The 18,607-nt window shown below is 39.6% G+C and overlaps 1 protein-coding gene across 3 annotated transcripts in view; it reads right to left on the bottom strand.

The window, feature by feature from the left end:
• Positions 1-18,607, bottom strand: part of LOC139760323 (uncharacterized) — a 49,023-nt gene that overhangs the window by 8,272 nt on the left and 22,144 nt on the right. The window contains exons 5-7 of one of the 3 annotated variants that reach the window (XM_071683334.1): positions 17,861-18,023; positions 15,124-15,349; positions 4,016-6,850 (exon numbers count right to left, since the gene is read on the bottom strand). In XM_071683334.1, the coding sequence (XP_071539435.1) occupies positions 15,157-15,349; positions 17,861-18,023 (356 nt within the window). In that variant the 3' untranslated portion in view covers positions 4,016-6,850; positions 15,124-15,156. Of the gene's footprint in view, positions 1-4,015; positions 6,851-9,291; positions 15,350-17,860; positions 18,024-18,607 lie in introns of those variants that run through there. The other 2 variants (XM_071683333.1, XM_071683332.1) reach the window with 2 other exon arrangements.

Below are 18,607 nucleotides of genomic sequence, written 5' to 3' on the forward strand. Positions count from 1 at the left end.
ACGTGCTGTCAGTGGATTGAATCAGGGCATGTGAAGCGTCTGGGGTAAACCATGGAAAGCTGTGTAGGTATGTATGCGTGTGTGGACGTATGTATATACATGTGTATGGGGGTGGGTAGGGCCATTTCTTTCGTCTGTTTCCTTGCGCTACCTCGCAAACGCGGGAGACAGCGGCAAAAAAAAAAAAAAAAAAATATATACATAGAGAGAGAGATAGGGAGAGAGAGAGAGATGCTCTGTGGAAGGTATTAAGAATATATGGTGTGGGAGGCAAGTTGTTGGAAGCAGTGAAAAGTTTTTATCGAGGATGTAAGGCATGTGTATATGTAGGAAGAGAGGAAAGTGATTGGTTCTCAGTGAATGTAGGTTTGCAGCAGGGGCGTGAGATGTCTCCATGGTTGTTTAATTTGTTTATGGATGGGGTTGTTAGGGAGGTGAATGCAAGGGTTTTGGAAAGAGGGGCAAGTATGCAGTCTGTTGTGGATGAGAGAGCTTGGGAAGTGAGTCAGCTGTTCGCTGATGATACAGCACTGGTGGCTGATTCATGTGAGAAACTGCAGAAGCTGGTGACTGAGTTTGGTAAAGTGTGTGAAAGAAGAAAGTTGAGAGTAAATGTGAATAAGAGCAAGGTTATTAGGTACAGCAGGGTTGAGGGTCAAGTCAATTGGGAGGTAAGTTTGAATAGAGAAAAACTGGAGGAAGTGAAGTGTTTTAGATATCTGGGAGTGGATTTGGCAGCAGATGGAACTATGGAAGCGGAAGAGAATCATCGGGTGGGGGAAGGGGCGAAAATTCTGGGAGCGTTGAAGAATGTGTGGAAGTCAAGAACATTATCTCGGAAAGCAAAAATGGGTATGTTTGAAGGAATAGTGGTTCCAACAATATTGTATAGTAGGCGTGGGCTATGGATAGAGTTGTGTGCAGAAGGGTGGATGTGCTGGAAATGAGATGTTTGAGGACAATATGTGGCGTAAGGTGGTTTGATCGAGCAAGTAATAATAGGGTAAGAGAGATGTGTGGTAATAAAAAGAGTGTGGTTGAGAGAGCAGAAGAGGGTGTTTTGAAATGGTTTGGTCACATGGAGAGAATGAGTGAGGAAAGATTGGCCAAAAGGATATATGTGTCAGAGGTGGAGGAAACGAGAAGTGGGAGACCAAATTGGAGGTGGAAAGATGGAGTGAAAAAGATTTTGAGTGATCGGGGCCTGAACATGCAGGAGGGTGAAAGGCATGCAAGGAATAGAGTGAATTGGAATGATGTGGTATACCAGGGTCAACGTGCTGTTAATGGATTGAATCAGGGCATGTGAAGCGTCTGGGGTAAACCATTGAAAGTTCTGTGGGGCCTGGATGTGGAAAGGGAGCTGTGGTTTCAGTGCATTATTACAAGACAACTAGAGACTGAGTGTGAACGAATGGTGTCTTTGTTGTTTTCCTAGCGCTACCTCACACACATGAGGGGGGAGGGGGTTGTTATATATATATATATATATATATATATATATATATATATATATATATATATATATATTATCCCTGGGGATAGGGGAGAAAGAATACTTCCCACGTATTCCCTGCGTGTCGTAGAAGGCGACTAAAAGGGAAGGGAGCGGGGGGCTGGAAATCCTCCCCTCTCGTTTTTTTTTTTCTTTTTTTTTTAATTTTCCAAAAGAAGGAACAGAGAAGGGGGCCAGGTGAGGATATTCCCCCAAAGGCCCAGTCCTCTGTTCTTAACGCTACCTCGTTATCGTGGGAAATGGCGAATAGTATGAAAAAAAAAAATATATATATATATATATATATATATATATATATATATATATATATATATATATATATCCCTGGGGATAGGGGATGAAGAATACTTCCTACGTATTCCCCACGTGTCGTAGAAGGCAACTAAAAGGGGAGGGAGCAGGAGGCTGGAAATCCTCCCCTCTCGTTTTTTTTTCTTTTTTTTTAATTTTCCAAAAGAAGGAACAGAGGGGGGCCAGGTGAGGATATTCCACAAAGGCCCAGTCCTCTGTTCTTAACGCTACCTCGCTAATGCGGGAAATGGCGGATAGTTTAAAAGAAAAGAATATATATATATATATATATTCTTTCTCCCCTATATATATTTATCTATTTATTCACTCCGCTCCGCCGCCATACCCCGCGCCAGCGAGGCAGCGCAAGGAAACAGACGAAAGAACGGCCCAACCCATCCACACACACATGCACACACACACACGTCCACACACACACACCTATACATCTCAACGCACACATACACACACACACACACACACACAGACATATACACATATACCCATGCACACAATTCACACCGTCTGCCCCCATTCATTCCCATTGCCACCCCGCCACACATGGAATAACAACATCCTTCCCCCTCATGTGTGTGAGGTAGTGCTAGGAAAAGACAACAAAGGCCCTATTCGTCCACACTCAGTCTCTAGCTGTCATGCAACAATGCACCGAAACCACAGCTCCCCTTCCACATCCAGGCCCCACAGAACTTTCCATGGCTCACCCCAAACGCCCCAGCTCAGTCCACTGACACCACGTCGACCCCAGCACACCACATCGCTCCAACTCACTCCACTCCCCGCACGCCCCCCACCCTCCCGCATGTTCAGGCCCCGATAACTCAAAATCCCTTTCACTCCATCCTTCCCCCCCCAACCCGGTCTCCCACCTCTCCCCGCCCCCTCCATCCCCGACACGTACATCCTCCCCGCCAATCCTCCTCACGAGTCCAAACTATTTCAACAAAGCCACTTCCGCTCTCTCAACCATATATATATATATATATATATATATATATATATATATATATATATTTTTTTTTTTCTTTTAAATTTTCCAAAAGAAGGAAGAGAGAAGGGGGCCATATGAGGATATTCCCTCAAAGGCCCAGTCCTCTGTTCTTAACGCTACCTCGCTAATGCGGGAAATGGCAAATGGTATGGAAAGAAAGGAATAAGGAATATATATATATATATATATATATATATATATATATATATATATATATATATATATATGTTAAGAGAGATGTTTGGTAATAAAAGAGTGTAGTTGAGAGAGCAGAAGAGGGTGCATTGAAATGGTTTGGTCACATGGAGAGAATGAGTCAGGAAAGATTTCACAAAGAGGATATGCATGTCTGAGGTGGAGGGAGCGAGAAGTGGGAAACCAAATTGGAGGTGGAAGGATGGAGTGAAAAAGATTTTGAGCGATCGGGGCCTGAACATGCAGGAGGGTGAAAGGCGTGCAAGGAATAGAGTGAACTGGAACAATGTGGTGTACCGGGGTCGACGTGCTGTCAATGGATTGAACCAGGACATGTGAAGCATCTGGGGTAAACCATGGAAAGTTTTGTGGGGCCTAGATGTGGAAAGGGAGCTGGGGTTTCGGTGCATTATACATGACAGCTAGAGACAGTGTGAACGAATGTGGCCTTTGTTATCTTTTCCTGGCGCTACCGCTACCTTGTGCGCATGCTGGGGGAGGGAGTTGTCATTTCATGTAAGGCGGGGCGAAGACAGGAATTAATAAGGGCAGACAGTATGAATTATGTACATGTGTAAGTATGTATATGTCTGTGTACGTATATATATGTATATGTTGAAATGTATAGATATGTATATGTGCATGTTCTGCCAAGGTTGCATACGTCATTATTGATAGCTTGTCTCGTGCTTCTGAGAGATTTAAAGGCCAAGATTTGTGGTGGCATGCAGACAAAGCTGAGTCTTTCTTTACGAGGAAAGAGAGAGAACTTACTCTGTACTGGCCGTGTTCTAAAGCAGGACCTTCAGGTCTACAAGAGGAGAAGGCCACTCCTACAATAGTTACAAAGCCTCGTCGAACTGACTTTGGATGAAGAGATGGCATTGGATGACCCTTCACATTTGTCTCCATCCTTCTCCAGCAAACTTTCACCATACCACTTACACCAATCAGCCCCAATAGTCTGAGGAGTCCATTTCGAGGAATAAAAAAACCACTCATTTTCATTACTTTTTATTGTTTGTGTGATACATATGTAAAGTTTTTATGGATTTTCTGTACATATATGTAAGTTATGTGAAGCTGGATATGTGTCAAGGATGCATCTTAATTACAGTATTTCTTATGGGAGGAAAATTACCATTAATACATCATATCACTAAAGAGTCGTATTTTTCTAGGACATGACCCTAATGTATGAGCCCTGTATATACAAAATATATAAAAGGTGACTTTTTACTCGCAGTGTAACCTCAAGCAAGTGGAACCTAGAAACCCATATATATATATATATATATATATATATATATATATATATATATATATACACTTATTTATATTTTATCTATTATACTTTGCCACTGTCTCCCGCATTAGCGAGGTAGCGCAAGGAAACAGATGAAAGAAAGGCCCAACCCACCCACATACACATGCATATACATACACGTCCACACAAGCACATATACATACCTATACATCTCAACGTATACCTATATATACACACACAGACATATACATATATACACATGTACATAATTCATACTGTCTACCCTTATTCATTCCCGTCACCACTCCACCACACATGAAATGAAAACCCCCTCCCCCCCGCATATATATATATATCCCTGGGGACGGGAGAAAGAATACTTCCCATGCATTCCTCGTGTGTTGTAGAAGACAACTAAAGGGGACAAGAGTGGGGGATTAGAAACCCTTCCCTCCTTGTATAACAGGAGTTGTGGGAGTATGTGATAAGAGTAACAAAGTAAACTCTAGATGGATATGGGTAAAACTGAAAGTGGATGGAGAGAGATGGGTGATTATTGGTGCCTATGCAACTGGTCATGAGAAGAAAGATCATGACAGGCAAGTGTTTTGGGAGCAGCTGAGTGAGTGTGTCAGCAGGTTATATTGATGGGTGATTTGAATGCAAAGGTGAGTAATGTGGCAGTTGAGGGAATAAATGGTGTACATGGGGTGTTCAGTGTTGTAAACGGAAATGGTGAAGAGCTTGTAGATTTGTGTGCTGAAAAAGGACTGGTGATTGGGAATACCTGGTTTAAAAAGAGAGATAACATAAGTATATGTATGTAAGTCGGAGAGATGGCCAGAGAGCGTTATTGGATTATGTGTTAATTGATAGGCACGTGAAAGAAAGACTTGGATGTTAATGTGCTGAGAGGGGCAACTGGAGGGATGTCTGATCATTATCTTGTGGAGGAAAAGATGAAGATTTGTAGAGGTTTCCAGAAAAGAAGAATGTTGGGGTGAAGAGAGTGGTGACAGTGAGCTTGGAAAGGCGACTTGTGTAAGGAAGTACCAGGAAAAATTGAGTGCAGAATGGAAAAAGGTGAGAACAAATGATGTAAGGGGAGTGGGGAAGGAATGGGATGTATTTAAGGAAGCAGTGATGGCTTGTGCAAAAGATGCATGTGGCATGAGAAAGGTGGGCGATGGGCAGATTTGAAAGGGTAGTGAGTGTTGGGATGAAGTAAGATTGTTAGTAAAAGAGAAGAGAGAGGCACTTGGACAATTTTTGCATGGAAATAGTGCAAATGACTGGGAGATGTATGAAAGAAAGAGACAAGAGGTCAAGAGAAAGGTGCAAGAGGTGAAAAAGAGGACAAATGAGAGTTGGGGTGAGAGAGTATCGTTAAATTTTAGGGAGAATAAAAAGATGTTTTGGGAGAAGGTAAATAAAGTGCATAAGACAAGAGAACAAATGGGAACATTGGAGGAGGGGGCTAACGGGGAGGTAATGACAAGTAGTGGTGAAGTGAGGAGGAGATGAAGTGAGTATTTTGAAGGTTTGTTGAATGTGTTTGATGATAGAGTGGCAGATATAGGGTGTTTTGGTCAAGGTGGTGCGTGAAGTGAGAGGGTAAGGGAGAATGATTTGATAAACAGAGAAGAGGTATTGAAAGCTTTGTGGAAGATGAAGCCGGCAAGGTGGCAGGTTTGAATGGTATTGCAGTGGAATTTATTAAAAAAAAGGGGTGACTCAGTTGTTGACTGGTTGATGAGGATATTCAATGTATGTATGGTTCATGGTGAAGTGGCAGAGGATTGGCGGAGTGCATGCATAACGCCAACGTACAAAGGCAAAGGGGATAAAGGTGAGTGTTCAAATTACAGAGGTATAAGTTTGTTCAGTATTCCTGGGTAATTAAATAGGAGGGCATTGATTGAGAGGGTGAAGGCATGTACAGAGCATCAGATTGGGGAAGAGCAGTGTGGTTTCAGAAGTGGTAGAGGATGTGTGGCTCAGGTGTTTGCTTTGAAGAATGTATGTGAGAAATACTTAGAAAAACAAATGGATTTGTATGTAGCATTTATGGATCTGGAGATGGCATATGATAAGAGTTGATAGAGATGCTCTGTGGAAGGTGTTAAGAGTATATGGTGTGGGATGTAGGTTGCTAGAAGCAGTGAAAAGTTTTTATCGAGGATGTAAGGCAAGTGTACGAGTAGGAAGAAAGGAAAGTGATTGGTTCCCAGTGAATTTCAGTTTGCGGCAGGGGTGCGTGATGTCTCCATGGTTGTTTAATATGTTTATGGATGGGGTTGTTAGGGAGGTGAATGCAAGATTTTGGAGAGAGGGGCAAGTATGCGGTGTGTTGTGGATGAGAGGGCTTGAGAAGTGTCAGTTGCTGTTCACTGATGATACAGCGCTGGTGGCTGATTCGGGTGACTGAGTTTGGTAAAGTGTGTGAAAGAAGAAAGCTGAGAGTAAATGTGAACAAGAGCAAGGTTGCACCTCTCTAATCCGTCGCTCAATGGTCCAGTAACTCCCATGGTCTGGCGCGCTTTGAATCTGCTGCCATTAGTTTGTGAATCTGCCACCAGAGATGCACTGTTAGTAGCAACAAGGAGTCAAAGTCTATTCACATTGCAGCAGAGCTAATTAAGAGTCCTGGTAATTTAATATATTAAGTTTTTTGCTGAAAATCAAAGCCAGGAAAGTTTAAAGTTTAGGAAAACTTTGAAAGGTGCCAGGAGTATAGAACTGGACAGTGCACTTGCAAAATGGTTTAAGGTCTGACATAATGAATATGTAAGCATATCCAGGGAGATCCTTATCGAGCAGGCCAAAGATTTTTATAAAGAATTAGTGGTAGACAATGACTGAGAATATTTGGAGCGATGGTTACACAAGTTTAAGTGGAGACATAAAATTTCAGCACATTGTGTGTATGAAGAAAAGCACAGTGCTGAAATGGAAGCTTGTAGTGTAAGGTTGTATTAAAAAATCAATAAAAATGCCAATTCTCTATCCAATAACCGACAGCAATATGTACAGGACGAGAAAGAGCTTACGAGCTGGCTGCCTGGTTTGGAATGACACAGCGCGGGCTGGCTACCTTGACGATAAGAATAAAACAACAATAGTAATAAGTCGACCAAAGCCAACTACCAACCTATAATCATGCGTTACATTAACAACTAATCACAAAGCTGTAGCAAAGTTTGTGGATGAATTGGCGCAGTTAGTGGCAGCAGAAAACTTAGCCCCAGAACAAGTGTATAATCCTAATGAATCTGCCCCATTTGGGCAATGTATTCCATGAAAAACCTTTGCTCAAGACATTGAGGAGTCTTCATCTGGGGGTACTTCTGATGATGTAAGCATAAAAACCTCATTTGAGATTCAAAGGTTGTACCATTTTCTATTCTAGGCTTTGTTCTACATTTGACAACACAGCAATACGTATGTGGAATGAGCTGGCAAGACTAGGGGTCAAGAATATGTCCACAAAGGGGTTCCCTTTGGGGTCAATTTCTGTGGTCCAGTAATGGCCAGGTCCCAAGGTTGCCAGATGGAAGAGGTTCAACTTGTACCTGGGTCAGAGGATTGCAACTTAACAACCAAAGAAGTGCTGGCTCACTACACAGCCATCATTAACCCTCCCAATACCCAGGAAGGTAGTACTGCTAATATATCTCCCTGGTTGTTGGCTGCCTACCAACAACTACCTACATATTCACTTACAGGCAAATGAATACCCTTATTTCACTTCTATGGGCAACAGGGTGCTATCAGTCATTTCCCATCACGTTCACAGAAACCAGTAGCCAGCAGTTTTACTGAACCTTGTCAAATGTGCTCATTAATGGCACAATATTCATGTTTCTATAACACTTAATGGCACATCACTTGTTACATCTAACCATTGATTCATCCTTGTATGGAGTACTGCTCTCACACTTAGGGTGGTTCTAGCTCTGCATCCTTACTTGACAGAGTTTAGTCAAAAGCAGTTTGCCTTACAAACTGTCCCAGGATAACTTTCAAAAATGACCCTTTTTGCACTATGTTGCAATGTTGGTTCAATTTTTGCTCCTGAGAGCTGGCTGCTTGTGTGACTACACCACTAGTTAGACCATGCAATACTCGACAAGCTGCTGAGTCACATATTGGTCAGTGGTGTCTTTCAGCTCAGTTCTTAGGAGAGACTTTCTTGGACAACAGGCATTTCTTTATTTCATCATTCTACCACCTTAGCTAATTTTAGAAAATGGCCTTTTATTAAGCATCGGCACACAAGGTGCTTCTACTGCTTTTTAAAGTTCTTCCAAGCTATATCCATGTCATTTTCAATGACAATACCATTCCAAATTTGTCTGTGAAGTAATAAAAAGATCATTAAAATCTGCAAGTTTTAAATTTGGTATTTTTTTGAAAAACATAACATGAAGTGTTGAAAGTGACTTGTAATGTAACTTGTTGGTGATCGCTTGTACCAAACTTTTCTTCAACCTCAACAACATAAATGAGATCTTCATTTGCAGCTCGAACTAAATCTAATACAGCCTTGTCACAAGAGGGTTTCTTGACTAATTGGATTGGGCACTATCAAGCAAATTTAGGTAAAGTCTGCACCTGGAGCTACTGCAAAGGGATCCCCTCCATTTAGATTGATACATTTAAAATTTCTTCAATGACAAAATCATGTTCATAAATTTCCGCTAACATATCATAAGATCTTTCAATCTACCTTTACTGATTGTGGTTAAATACTTGTCTTATGGTTATTCTTATGAAGCTTCCCTTTATTTTCTAAACAAAAGTCAACATACAGACCGATACATTTTTCATTACAGGATTAAGATGAATTTCAACAGAGAAAAACACCACTACCTTCTTTATTTCCCATATCACTATTAAGCAGAGCGTACCCTGGAACTGCATATATGGTGAGGAAATCTATATATTTGACATCTAACCAAGCTTCAAATATGAAAACCATAACATATTCTCACTTAAATGTTGTTGAGAGAGAGAGAGAGAGAGAGAGAGAGAGAGAGAGAGAGAGAGAGAGAGAGAGAGAGAGAGAGAGAGAGAGAGACCTATTTCAAAACGTTTTACGAGAAAGAAGGGTTCTGCTCCACATGGAGAGCATTTTTTTTTTTTTACCAAAATGCACATGTAGACTCACTCCAATTCAATGAAGCATAGTTTATCTTTCATAACATATCAGACTAATTGTTGAAATGCTGCCACAAGTCCATGACTTCAACCCCCTCCTGAAAAAAGTTTATTAATCAATCATTCAGACTGAATGCCTTACTAAAGAAGGCATTCCTAGTGCCAATCCTGGGAAGAACAACTACATCAATAATATAATTTTTCTTATTTCAAAAATGTCGAATGAGGTGGGGATATCTGTACAATACCTCCTTTGTTCTTTCTTTCAGCATATCATTACCTACAGGCCAAATAATTACATTATTAGTGTAACAACATAACTCCTACACAGCGTTAACATCGTCAACTACCCTGGCACCTGAAAAATAAAACATCTGTGATGTGAAGACTTCATGGCAGAGTTTGTCCAGCTGTCCATAGATCAAAGAGTTGCCAAAGAGCCTAACCCTGTGTTCATTATCCTTGCTATCATCCATTTAAGGGGTTTAGTATCTCATTGCACCACCTGTAAGGGTTGGCTTTTCTGAGTGAAAGATGAATTACTTCAGTATGTCTCAACACCCACACAGCTGCTTCCCAATGTTGATGGCTCACTTCCTGATGCTTTCAGCATGCTGGATTAAATAATATCCTGAAGGACATCTAACCTGAGAGCAAGAGCAGTTATTCTACCAGTAGCTGCAGTTAGCTTTTCCTCCAGAGTCCATCTGTCCATGTGCATCCTGCAAATCAAAGCCATCATACATTTAAAGTAAAACTTCCCACAGCACACAGAACACCGTTGACCTGCCAGCATACTGGAACAGTAAAAAGACATCCAATATTACAGAAAATAAGGTTTAGTAATGACCTGAAAGGTGGTTACTGTACCTTTGCCCTTATGAGCAATGACTAAGCTATTTATTCTTCAGGGCAGTCACACTGTTTCCTCACCTTAAATAGCCTGAACAAGTATATATTTTTCTTAAGTCAATTCATATCACTTTTCAGAACTACAATAGGAATAGTTACAAAAAAGATTCTATTTGAAACAATGAGATAACACAGAAAAAACACTGCCTCATACTTTAGGTTAACAAGAAATTTCCATGTTCCCACAAACACAAGCACTATTTCCCACATATGCCTGGAGATCTTTTCTTTTATGTCACAATTTTGGCACTTGAGGACTAAGACATGATACACTACTACTTAAACACTTAAAAATGTTCAGCCTAAAAAATAGTGATAAAACAGAAAAATCAAAAAATTTAAGCAAGGCTTATGGATAGAAGAGGTGAGGGGGCCTGGGAAATAAGTCAGTTGTTTGCTGATAACACAGTACTGGTGGCAGATACAAGTGAAAAGTAAAGAACCTGGTATAGGAGAAGGTGCCAGAGGAGGAAGTTGAGAGTAAATATGAATATGAACATGATTATTAGGATTATCTGGGCAGAGGGAAAGGTAAGTTGGACTGCGAGTTTAAATGGACAAAATTTGCAGGGACTCAAGTGTTTTAGGTACTTGTGAGTAAACATGGCAGTGAATGGAACCATGGAAGTAGAAATGAGTCACAGGGTGGGTGAAGGGGCAAAATTAGGCATTTACACAGTACATAAGTCCTGGCAATACTGACTGGATGAGAGGCACAGGCTACAAATAAGGATGTGTGAAAGAGGGTAGATGTGTTGTAAATGAAATGTTTGAGGAGAACATGTGGTGTGAGTTGGTCCAATTTAATAATTAATAATAATGTAAATGGGAGGTGTGCCAATAAACATACATTTACTCACATTAGACAGGAGCATTAGGCTGAAGTAGTATGAAGGAACATTTAGATGCAAGCATTAGATTGAAGTAGGATGTAGGAACGTTAGGTAGGACCCTCTGGACACACTGTGCTGGTGTTGCCCTCTGCCACTGGCCCATTAAGGGTTGAGAAAACTAAGGAGTGTGCTGAAATGGCTTGGACATATGGGGTGAATGAGTGAAGAGAGGTTTATAAAGTGGACATACATGTCAAAAGTTGAGGGAACAAGGATAAAAGGAAGACCAAATTATTGAAGGAAGGATGGAAAGAAAAGTATTTCGAGTTCTTGGGGTACAAACATACAGGAAGGGGAAAGGTGTGCACAGGACTGAGTGAACTGGAGTGATGGGGTATGTAGAAGGTAATATACAGTCAATGGACTGAAACAGGGCATATGAAGCAACAGAAAAATCAAAGGTCTGTGGGGCCTGGTGGTGGATAGGGGGATGTGGTTGCAGTGTTTTACACATGACAGCTTGAGTGGATATAAGCAAATAAAGCCTTTCCTAATCTGTTCAACAATCTCTCGAAATGTCCACTCCATCTCATCACAACCTGTTGCCACTTCCCATTTGCCACCTTCACTGTTGTTCCCATTAGTAATTTTATCTTGCTCACACTATTAACCTCATCCCAAAACTTCTTACTCTCCCTGAAGTTTACTGACACATCCTAACTCTCATTTGACCTCTTTTTCAACCCCTACACCAACCTCTTGATCTTCTTCCACTTATTAAATTTCCCAATCACTTGTACTCATTCCCTGTAAGTTCTGTTCATAAACCTCACTTTTCTCTTTCACAACCAACTTTACTTCCACATCCCACCATTCCCTACCCTTAATGATCTGCATTTCTTCCACCTTCCTTATGCCATTTGCTTCTCTCACACATGCCAGCACTGCTCTCCTAAATACTTCCCATTCCTCATCAACCATTTCCACCTGCTAATACATACCAAGGAAAGGTATATAGGGTCCGGTTGTGAACAGGGAGCTGTGGTTTCAGTGCATTACATGACAAAGTAAGGATGTGAGCTGATTCAGCCTTTCTTCTCTTCCTGGCACTACCTTGCTAAAAGGAAAATGGCAATCAAGTAAGAAAAAAAATATATTTCATTTTTCATACATGCTTGGCAATTCCCACCTTATTGAGGTAGTGCCAGGAATAGCCAAAGAAAGGCCGCATTTGCTCTCATCCATTTTCTAGCTTTCACTTGCAATGCACACAATATTTTCCATACTTATTTGCCGTTTTCCATATAACAAGATAACACCAGGAACTAATGCTTCCCATCAGAGAATGGATGTGTGGGGATGTGGCCTTCCTATGCCTGTTCTTGGCACTACCTTGCTAATGCAAGAAAGTGATCAAGTCTGAATTTCAAAAAATTATACATGCTCATCATTTCCTGTGTGAGCACAGTAGCATCAAGAACAGATGACAGATCCTCAGAAAGAAAATTCCTCCCTTGGCTCCATGCTCTTTTCCCACTTTAGGAAAGTAATACAGGAAGGAAGGATTTCCAGCCACCTGCTCAAGCCCCTCTCAGTCACCTTCTATGACATGCAGGGAATACATGGATAGTATTCTTCTCCCCTATCCCACTGTATGTAAAAAGTCAGTGAAGACAAACCGAGCAGATGTAGAGTAATGAGGATGAAACATAGTGAAAGGACTGAATATGATCATCTAACATGAAATATGCTTGATTCTAAGAAAAGGATTTGGGATGCGAAATCCAATTTCAACTATCATGTATTCTGTACCTAAATCACAGCCTACCAACCACATCCAAGCCCCACAGACAGGTAAAAAACTATTTCAATTTTCTTGTTGATATATTACAGTGTACCTTGCACTATTACTATTTTAGTGAGTTCCTAGTCCTATATGGGTTATAAAAAAACAATTACCTAGATCAGAAATTTTTTTGTATTTTCAAGTTTGTCCCTGAAATAATTCTGGTGTATAATTTTCTACATAAATATCAAACCAAGATACTTCATCTTTCCAACAACTGGAGTTCCATGGACAACAGAGACCATCTATTTCATTAAATTTATTTTGTACTTCCTCTTCCTTGTATCTCCACACAATTTCCTCTTTGCATAGCCAAAACAAATTATGTCAATTGAAATCATTTCAAAAACCTTTTAACTTAAGGGTTTTCAAAATCTAAATATCTTAAAAGAGTGTAATTACCAAAACAAATACCTTATTAGTACAACAGATGAAGACAGCAACAATTCTTCACAAAAATTTAAGTCTTTCAACATTCATTACATAAATGTACATGACATCCTGCTTCTTCTTTGAAAAAAAAAAAAATCTTGGCTTCTTCCTCCTTAAAAAAATAAATGACCAATTTGGACCATAACACAATCACCAGCAAAATCAATAAAAAAAAATCCCTAAATCAATATAAAAATCCCAAGTTTTCATATAAATGCAGGTGTTAAAGAATTTGTATATGTATCTCTACATCATTATGTTCCTTAAACTTCCCATTTACTTTGTAGAAAAAGAATGTTCAATACTAAAAGTATTCTTCTCCAGTAAATCAATAAAAACCAGTGCAACCTCAATTATTGGCATAACAATTATCAAATTCCTTAGAAAATTAAAAAACATATAACTAACCCAAGAACCATTTTCATACACATTTCAAGTTAGTATTGTAAGTGTTTGCTACAATGATATGCTTGGTGTAAGTCATCATATCCAAATGGCACTCATTATAGCAATGAAATGAAGTTTTGAAAAGTCCATACTCTTTCAATGAAGGCTGAGTTTAACGAACACCCTGCAAACAAACTCTGGAGACGCCAACACTGTTGAATAAAATATGATTACCATTTAGAAAAAAAATCTTATCTTGTTTAATGCCAATGATCCAGGTTGTTTTATTCACTGGAGACAAACACCAAAATTCAAGTATCAAATACTTAGTTGTCTATTAAGACATTCATCACCTGTCACATGAAACAAATGATTATCATAACTGTAACTAGTGTTGTTTCTGTATAATGCCAATAAGCAATTATCTACGTAATCAGAAATATGCATACAATAGGCAATTACAGAAAATAAGATTTAACTGGCCAATTATTAGTAAACTAATAAAGTAAATGATATAAGGGCATGACAATACAAATGTAATACTAAGCTGTGCACGGAGATGACAAAGCAAAAAATGAAATATATCTTTAAAATACAATGTCATCTTTGTTTGCTCTCAAAATTTTGAATCACAAATTTATTCTACAGAACATTAGCATAAAGTCCATGAAATATGATACAATGAACATCACTGTTAGGCAATGTCTACTAAAACCAGTTTGTGTATAAGCAACATCTTCAAGATGGAGTACACACTGCAAGTCATCATATTTTCTTCTGCCTATTACTGCCCATCCACACATCCATAAAAACAAAGTTAAGACAATATTGCAATTGGTCATTCTCAAAATACACTTAGCAGCCGTGTGTCTGCAACACCATCTCATCTTTGGGAAGATCTGTAACCGACTATGAGATCATCTATATCCTACTTTGGTCGTAAAAAAAAGTCATTATAGAACACAGGTAGATGAAAGAATATAAAACCAATAAACTTTCTATTTAGCTACAAAGTGCTTGCAGACAAACCAATGCATACATAGAATTATTCAATCACTTAAATATCTGGTACACCATCAAACTGTACCTAGCCGATGAATGAACAAATAAGTAAAGACTTCATAGGAGCTGACTTGTACAGGTGTATGACATTCATTAATCTAGATTCAATCCCTACCTGCAGCAAGACCAGAAATGATTTTGACTATAGAGAAATAGCCATCCTAATCCTCACAAGTCACAAAGTGTCAACACAATAATATCATTTCTTACAAGAATGTCAGTTTATTTCAGTGATGTATTCCTTTACACAGGAGCATCTTTCATGTACTGGTCAAGTTCAGTGTCAAGGGCAGTTTTCGTCTTGCTCATGTACTCATCTAGCTGCTGGTCTAGTTCTTCGCGAGTGCAGTTCTCAGGCCCTTTAGGTTTGCTACCTCCACGAGCACCACGACTACCTCGTCCACCTCGACTTGCTCGGCCACCACGACCACGCCCCCTTGTAAAATAAACATTATAAACTGTAAAAATATAAGGGAGGACTGGGAATTCACAGTTTATCAGTGCATATAATAATAAAATAAAGCATTCAAGATTAATTGCAATACAATAAAAGATACTACAGGTTACTGTGCAAAATCCAAATTAAGGATGCTTTCTGGCTTCTAGCAACTCAGTAACTGCTTTTGTTACTTTTCTTGAAACCCCCAGAAAAAGTGAGGTTCACCTGCACTGGAATTAGGACAAGATCCATTTTCAAAATCTGACAGGCCTTAACCATAGGAATACTTAAGCTTACAAATATTGGGAGTAGCTGGTAGACAGCCAGTGAAGCAAGGTATATTACTGACATTAACTACCAGGGTATTGAAAGGGTAACTGATAGCAGCATAGCAAGCCAGCACTTCAAAAGGTTGCCAAACAGCATTACTCTGATCCAGGTATCTGTCTTTTCTTTCTGCCTAACCAAGAAATGGACTGCTGGCATTGTGTCCACAAATATACACTGGCAAATAGCACTACTCAGATCCAGGTAACTGTCTTTTCTTTCTGCCTAACCCATACATGGATTGCTAACATTGTGTCCATAAATATACAATCTTTCTCTGTCACACATAACGCTTGATAAAACCAACACAACACATTCCTCATAACAAGATCTTATAGTGAGCCCTATGCGCTTGCCCTACCTTTCGGCAAAATGGCAGGAGCAACAGATTAAAGCAGTAAGTACGAATATTAGGCAAAAGTAACAGGTAGGAACATTAGGAAGGAGCATTAGTTAAGACTAGGCATGAACAATAGGGAAACACAGTAGATAGTAGTAAGTCTGTGTGAAGTGAACATGAGGTAGGAGCCCACGCCAACGTTGCCCTGTGCCAGCGGCTAGTGGCAATAATGAAAATAATAACGTAAAACATTACAGTATGTCTAACCATGTGGCAGGGGTATATACATGCACAGTGGAAAGAAAACATGGCTTTATGCATCACAGGTGTTGCTGGCTGGCTGCCACACAGCTCTAAGTAGTTCCTGTGCAAGCTTTCAATGTTTCTGTAAGTTTGGTTTTCATCATACCAATCTATCTTTCATAATAACATGGCAAAGAGTTGCAGTAAACGAGGGAAATCTGTTTGGGACCAAGTAGTAAGGAGGTAAACGTAAGGGTCTTCGAATTAGCACTGGGCTTATTGCATACTTAAGGTTAGGAACATGGGAAGTGGCTCAGTTGCTGTCTGTGAAGTCATATGGTAGATGAAGGAGTTAAGGTAATTGGGGCATTAACCTATTAACTCCTCACTTGGGTTTCCTTTCTGACTCTGTGAATCAACTTTTTTTGTAGTCCAAAAACATACTTAACCTCACTACTTCAAAGATATTAACAAATAAATGCACAAAATGGTGCTATTGAAGCATCAAAAAGTTGCCAATGAGCTTGTCTTATTATTCATCTTACCTACAATGAAAAACAGGTAACTGATTTTTTTCTTTTCTGGCACTACCTTGCTGAAGCAGGGGGTAGTGGTGTTGTTTCCTGTGGGGCAGGGTAGCAACAAGAAAGGATGATGGCAAGCAAGTATGAATATGTACATGTGTATATTCAATTACATTTATCTTATTCATTATACTTAGTTGCTGTCTCCCATGATAGCGAGGTAGCGCAAGGAAACAGACAAAAGAATGTCTGTGTATGTGTATGTATATGTTATGTGTATGTGCATGTAAGAGCATTTATGTATATACATATGTGTTATGTGAGTGGATGGACCATTCTCTGTCTGTTTCCTGGCATTACCTTGCTGCCATGGAAGACAGCAATTAAGTATAATAATAATATATAACATCTTGCATAATAAATCTTTTGTTAAAATCAATGTGATTCACAGGAACTTTCTATAACAAAAATCTGTAAAACTACACGGTGCAATGGTCAAGCAGGCTCCAGCAACACTAGAAACAACTTCAGCCCGATCTTGGTCAACTATCATTGTTGGAAGTCAGTATCGAGAAAATCACTCTACACATGATCTATAACAGATCAAGTTATTCATGATCATCATCTACCTAGTTCTTTAAATCTTGATAAAAGCTGCTAAGTCGCTTGGGAAAATTTACAAGATTCTGCTGTCACTGGTAGGGCTGAAGGATGACTGACTGTGGGGGTAAATCACCACCACCTCGGCAACCACCCAGGTGGCCTTGAAACAGATGTACGAGATAATGTATACACTTATATCTAGAGTTATTGAGCTCACTTACATATCAGTCAAGAACAGTAAAGGGATTAAAAACATGTGAATGGAGAGATCATTGTCTGTTAGGAAAAGGTGAAAGTGTTTGAAGGTGCAGTAGTCCAAACAGTCCTGCACTGGAAGTCGAGTTACCAAAGAACAAAAAATTAAATTTTCAAAAATCACTGCAGTTGGTAAATACCACAAATGCTCCTGTGATGATAACAGGGAAATGTATAATTTGAAACAAATTTTAGTCCTGATCAGAGAAAGCTTACCGGATGGCTCCACGTCCTTGACCTACTGCAAAGCCACGGCCACGGCTTCCTCCCCTGAGTCCTCCTCGGCCCTGCACAGTACCTCGTACTCCACGGCCTCGCAGAAACCTTCCACCTCGGGCACCACGTGAAATACCACGGATTCCACCAACACTACCACGACCTGATGTAAATACAAGTATGATATATAAACATCACTGAAAATATCATCTTAACACACTTTCAGTTCATTTGTTTACATAATGAACAATGAAGGTGAATACATAAAATGAACACTTTCAGATCAATCATTAATACTATCACAGAAAAACAATATCTATGTCACACAATACTAAGCTCCTTCAAAAATTTACTTTTCTATCTGCTTGCAATTTCATGTAAAAATATCATTATCACCCATCAACATGTGCAATTCAACTAAAATGATGCTCCTTGTGTGGAAGAAAAAAAAAAGGATTCTTATAGATTATAGTTATGTAAATTCCCTATAAGGTAAGAAAACCCACAAAAACAATTAGTATACTTTCCTCTGTAAAGATGTGGTAGATTTGAAAGGGCAGTGTTGAAGTAGGTCAGCAACCATCATACCATGACTTTTTATCCAGCTGTCATATCAAATACTGTACTTATATATCTAAGAAACGTGTCACCGAGGTAACACCAGGAAACAAGACGAAAAATGGCCCATCCACTCAAATATAAAAAAACGCCTATACACACACGTATACTACATATCACCATATACAC

The sequence above is a fragment of the Panulirus ornatus genome, chromosome 36 (assembly GCF_036320965.1).
Source record: "Panulirus ornatus isolate Po-2019 chromosome 36, ASM3632096v1, whole genome shotgun sequence".
NCBI classification, from domain to species: domain Eukaryota; kingdom Metazoa; phylum Arthropoda; class Malacostraca; order Decapoda; family Palinuridae; genus Panulirus; species Panulirus ornatus.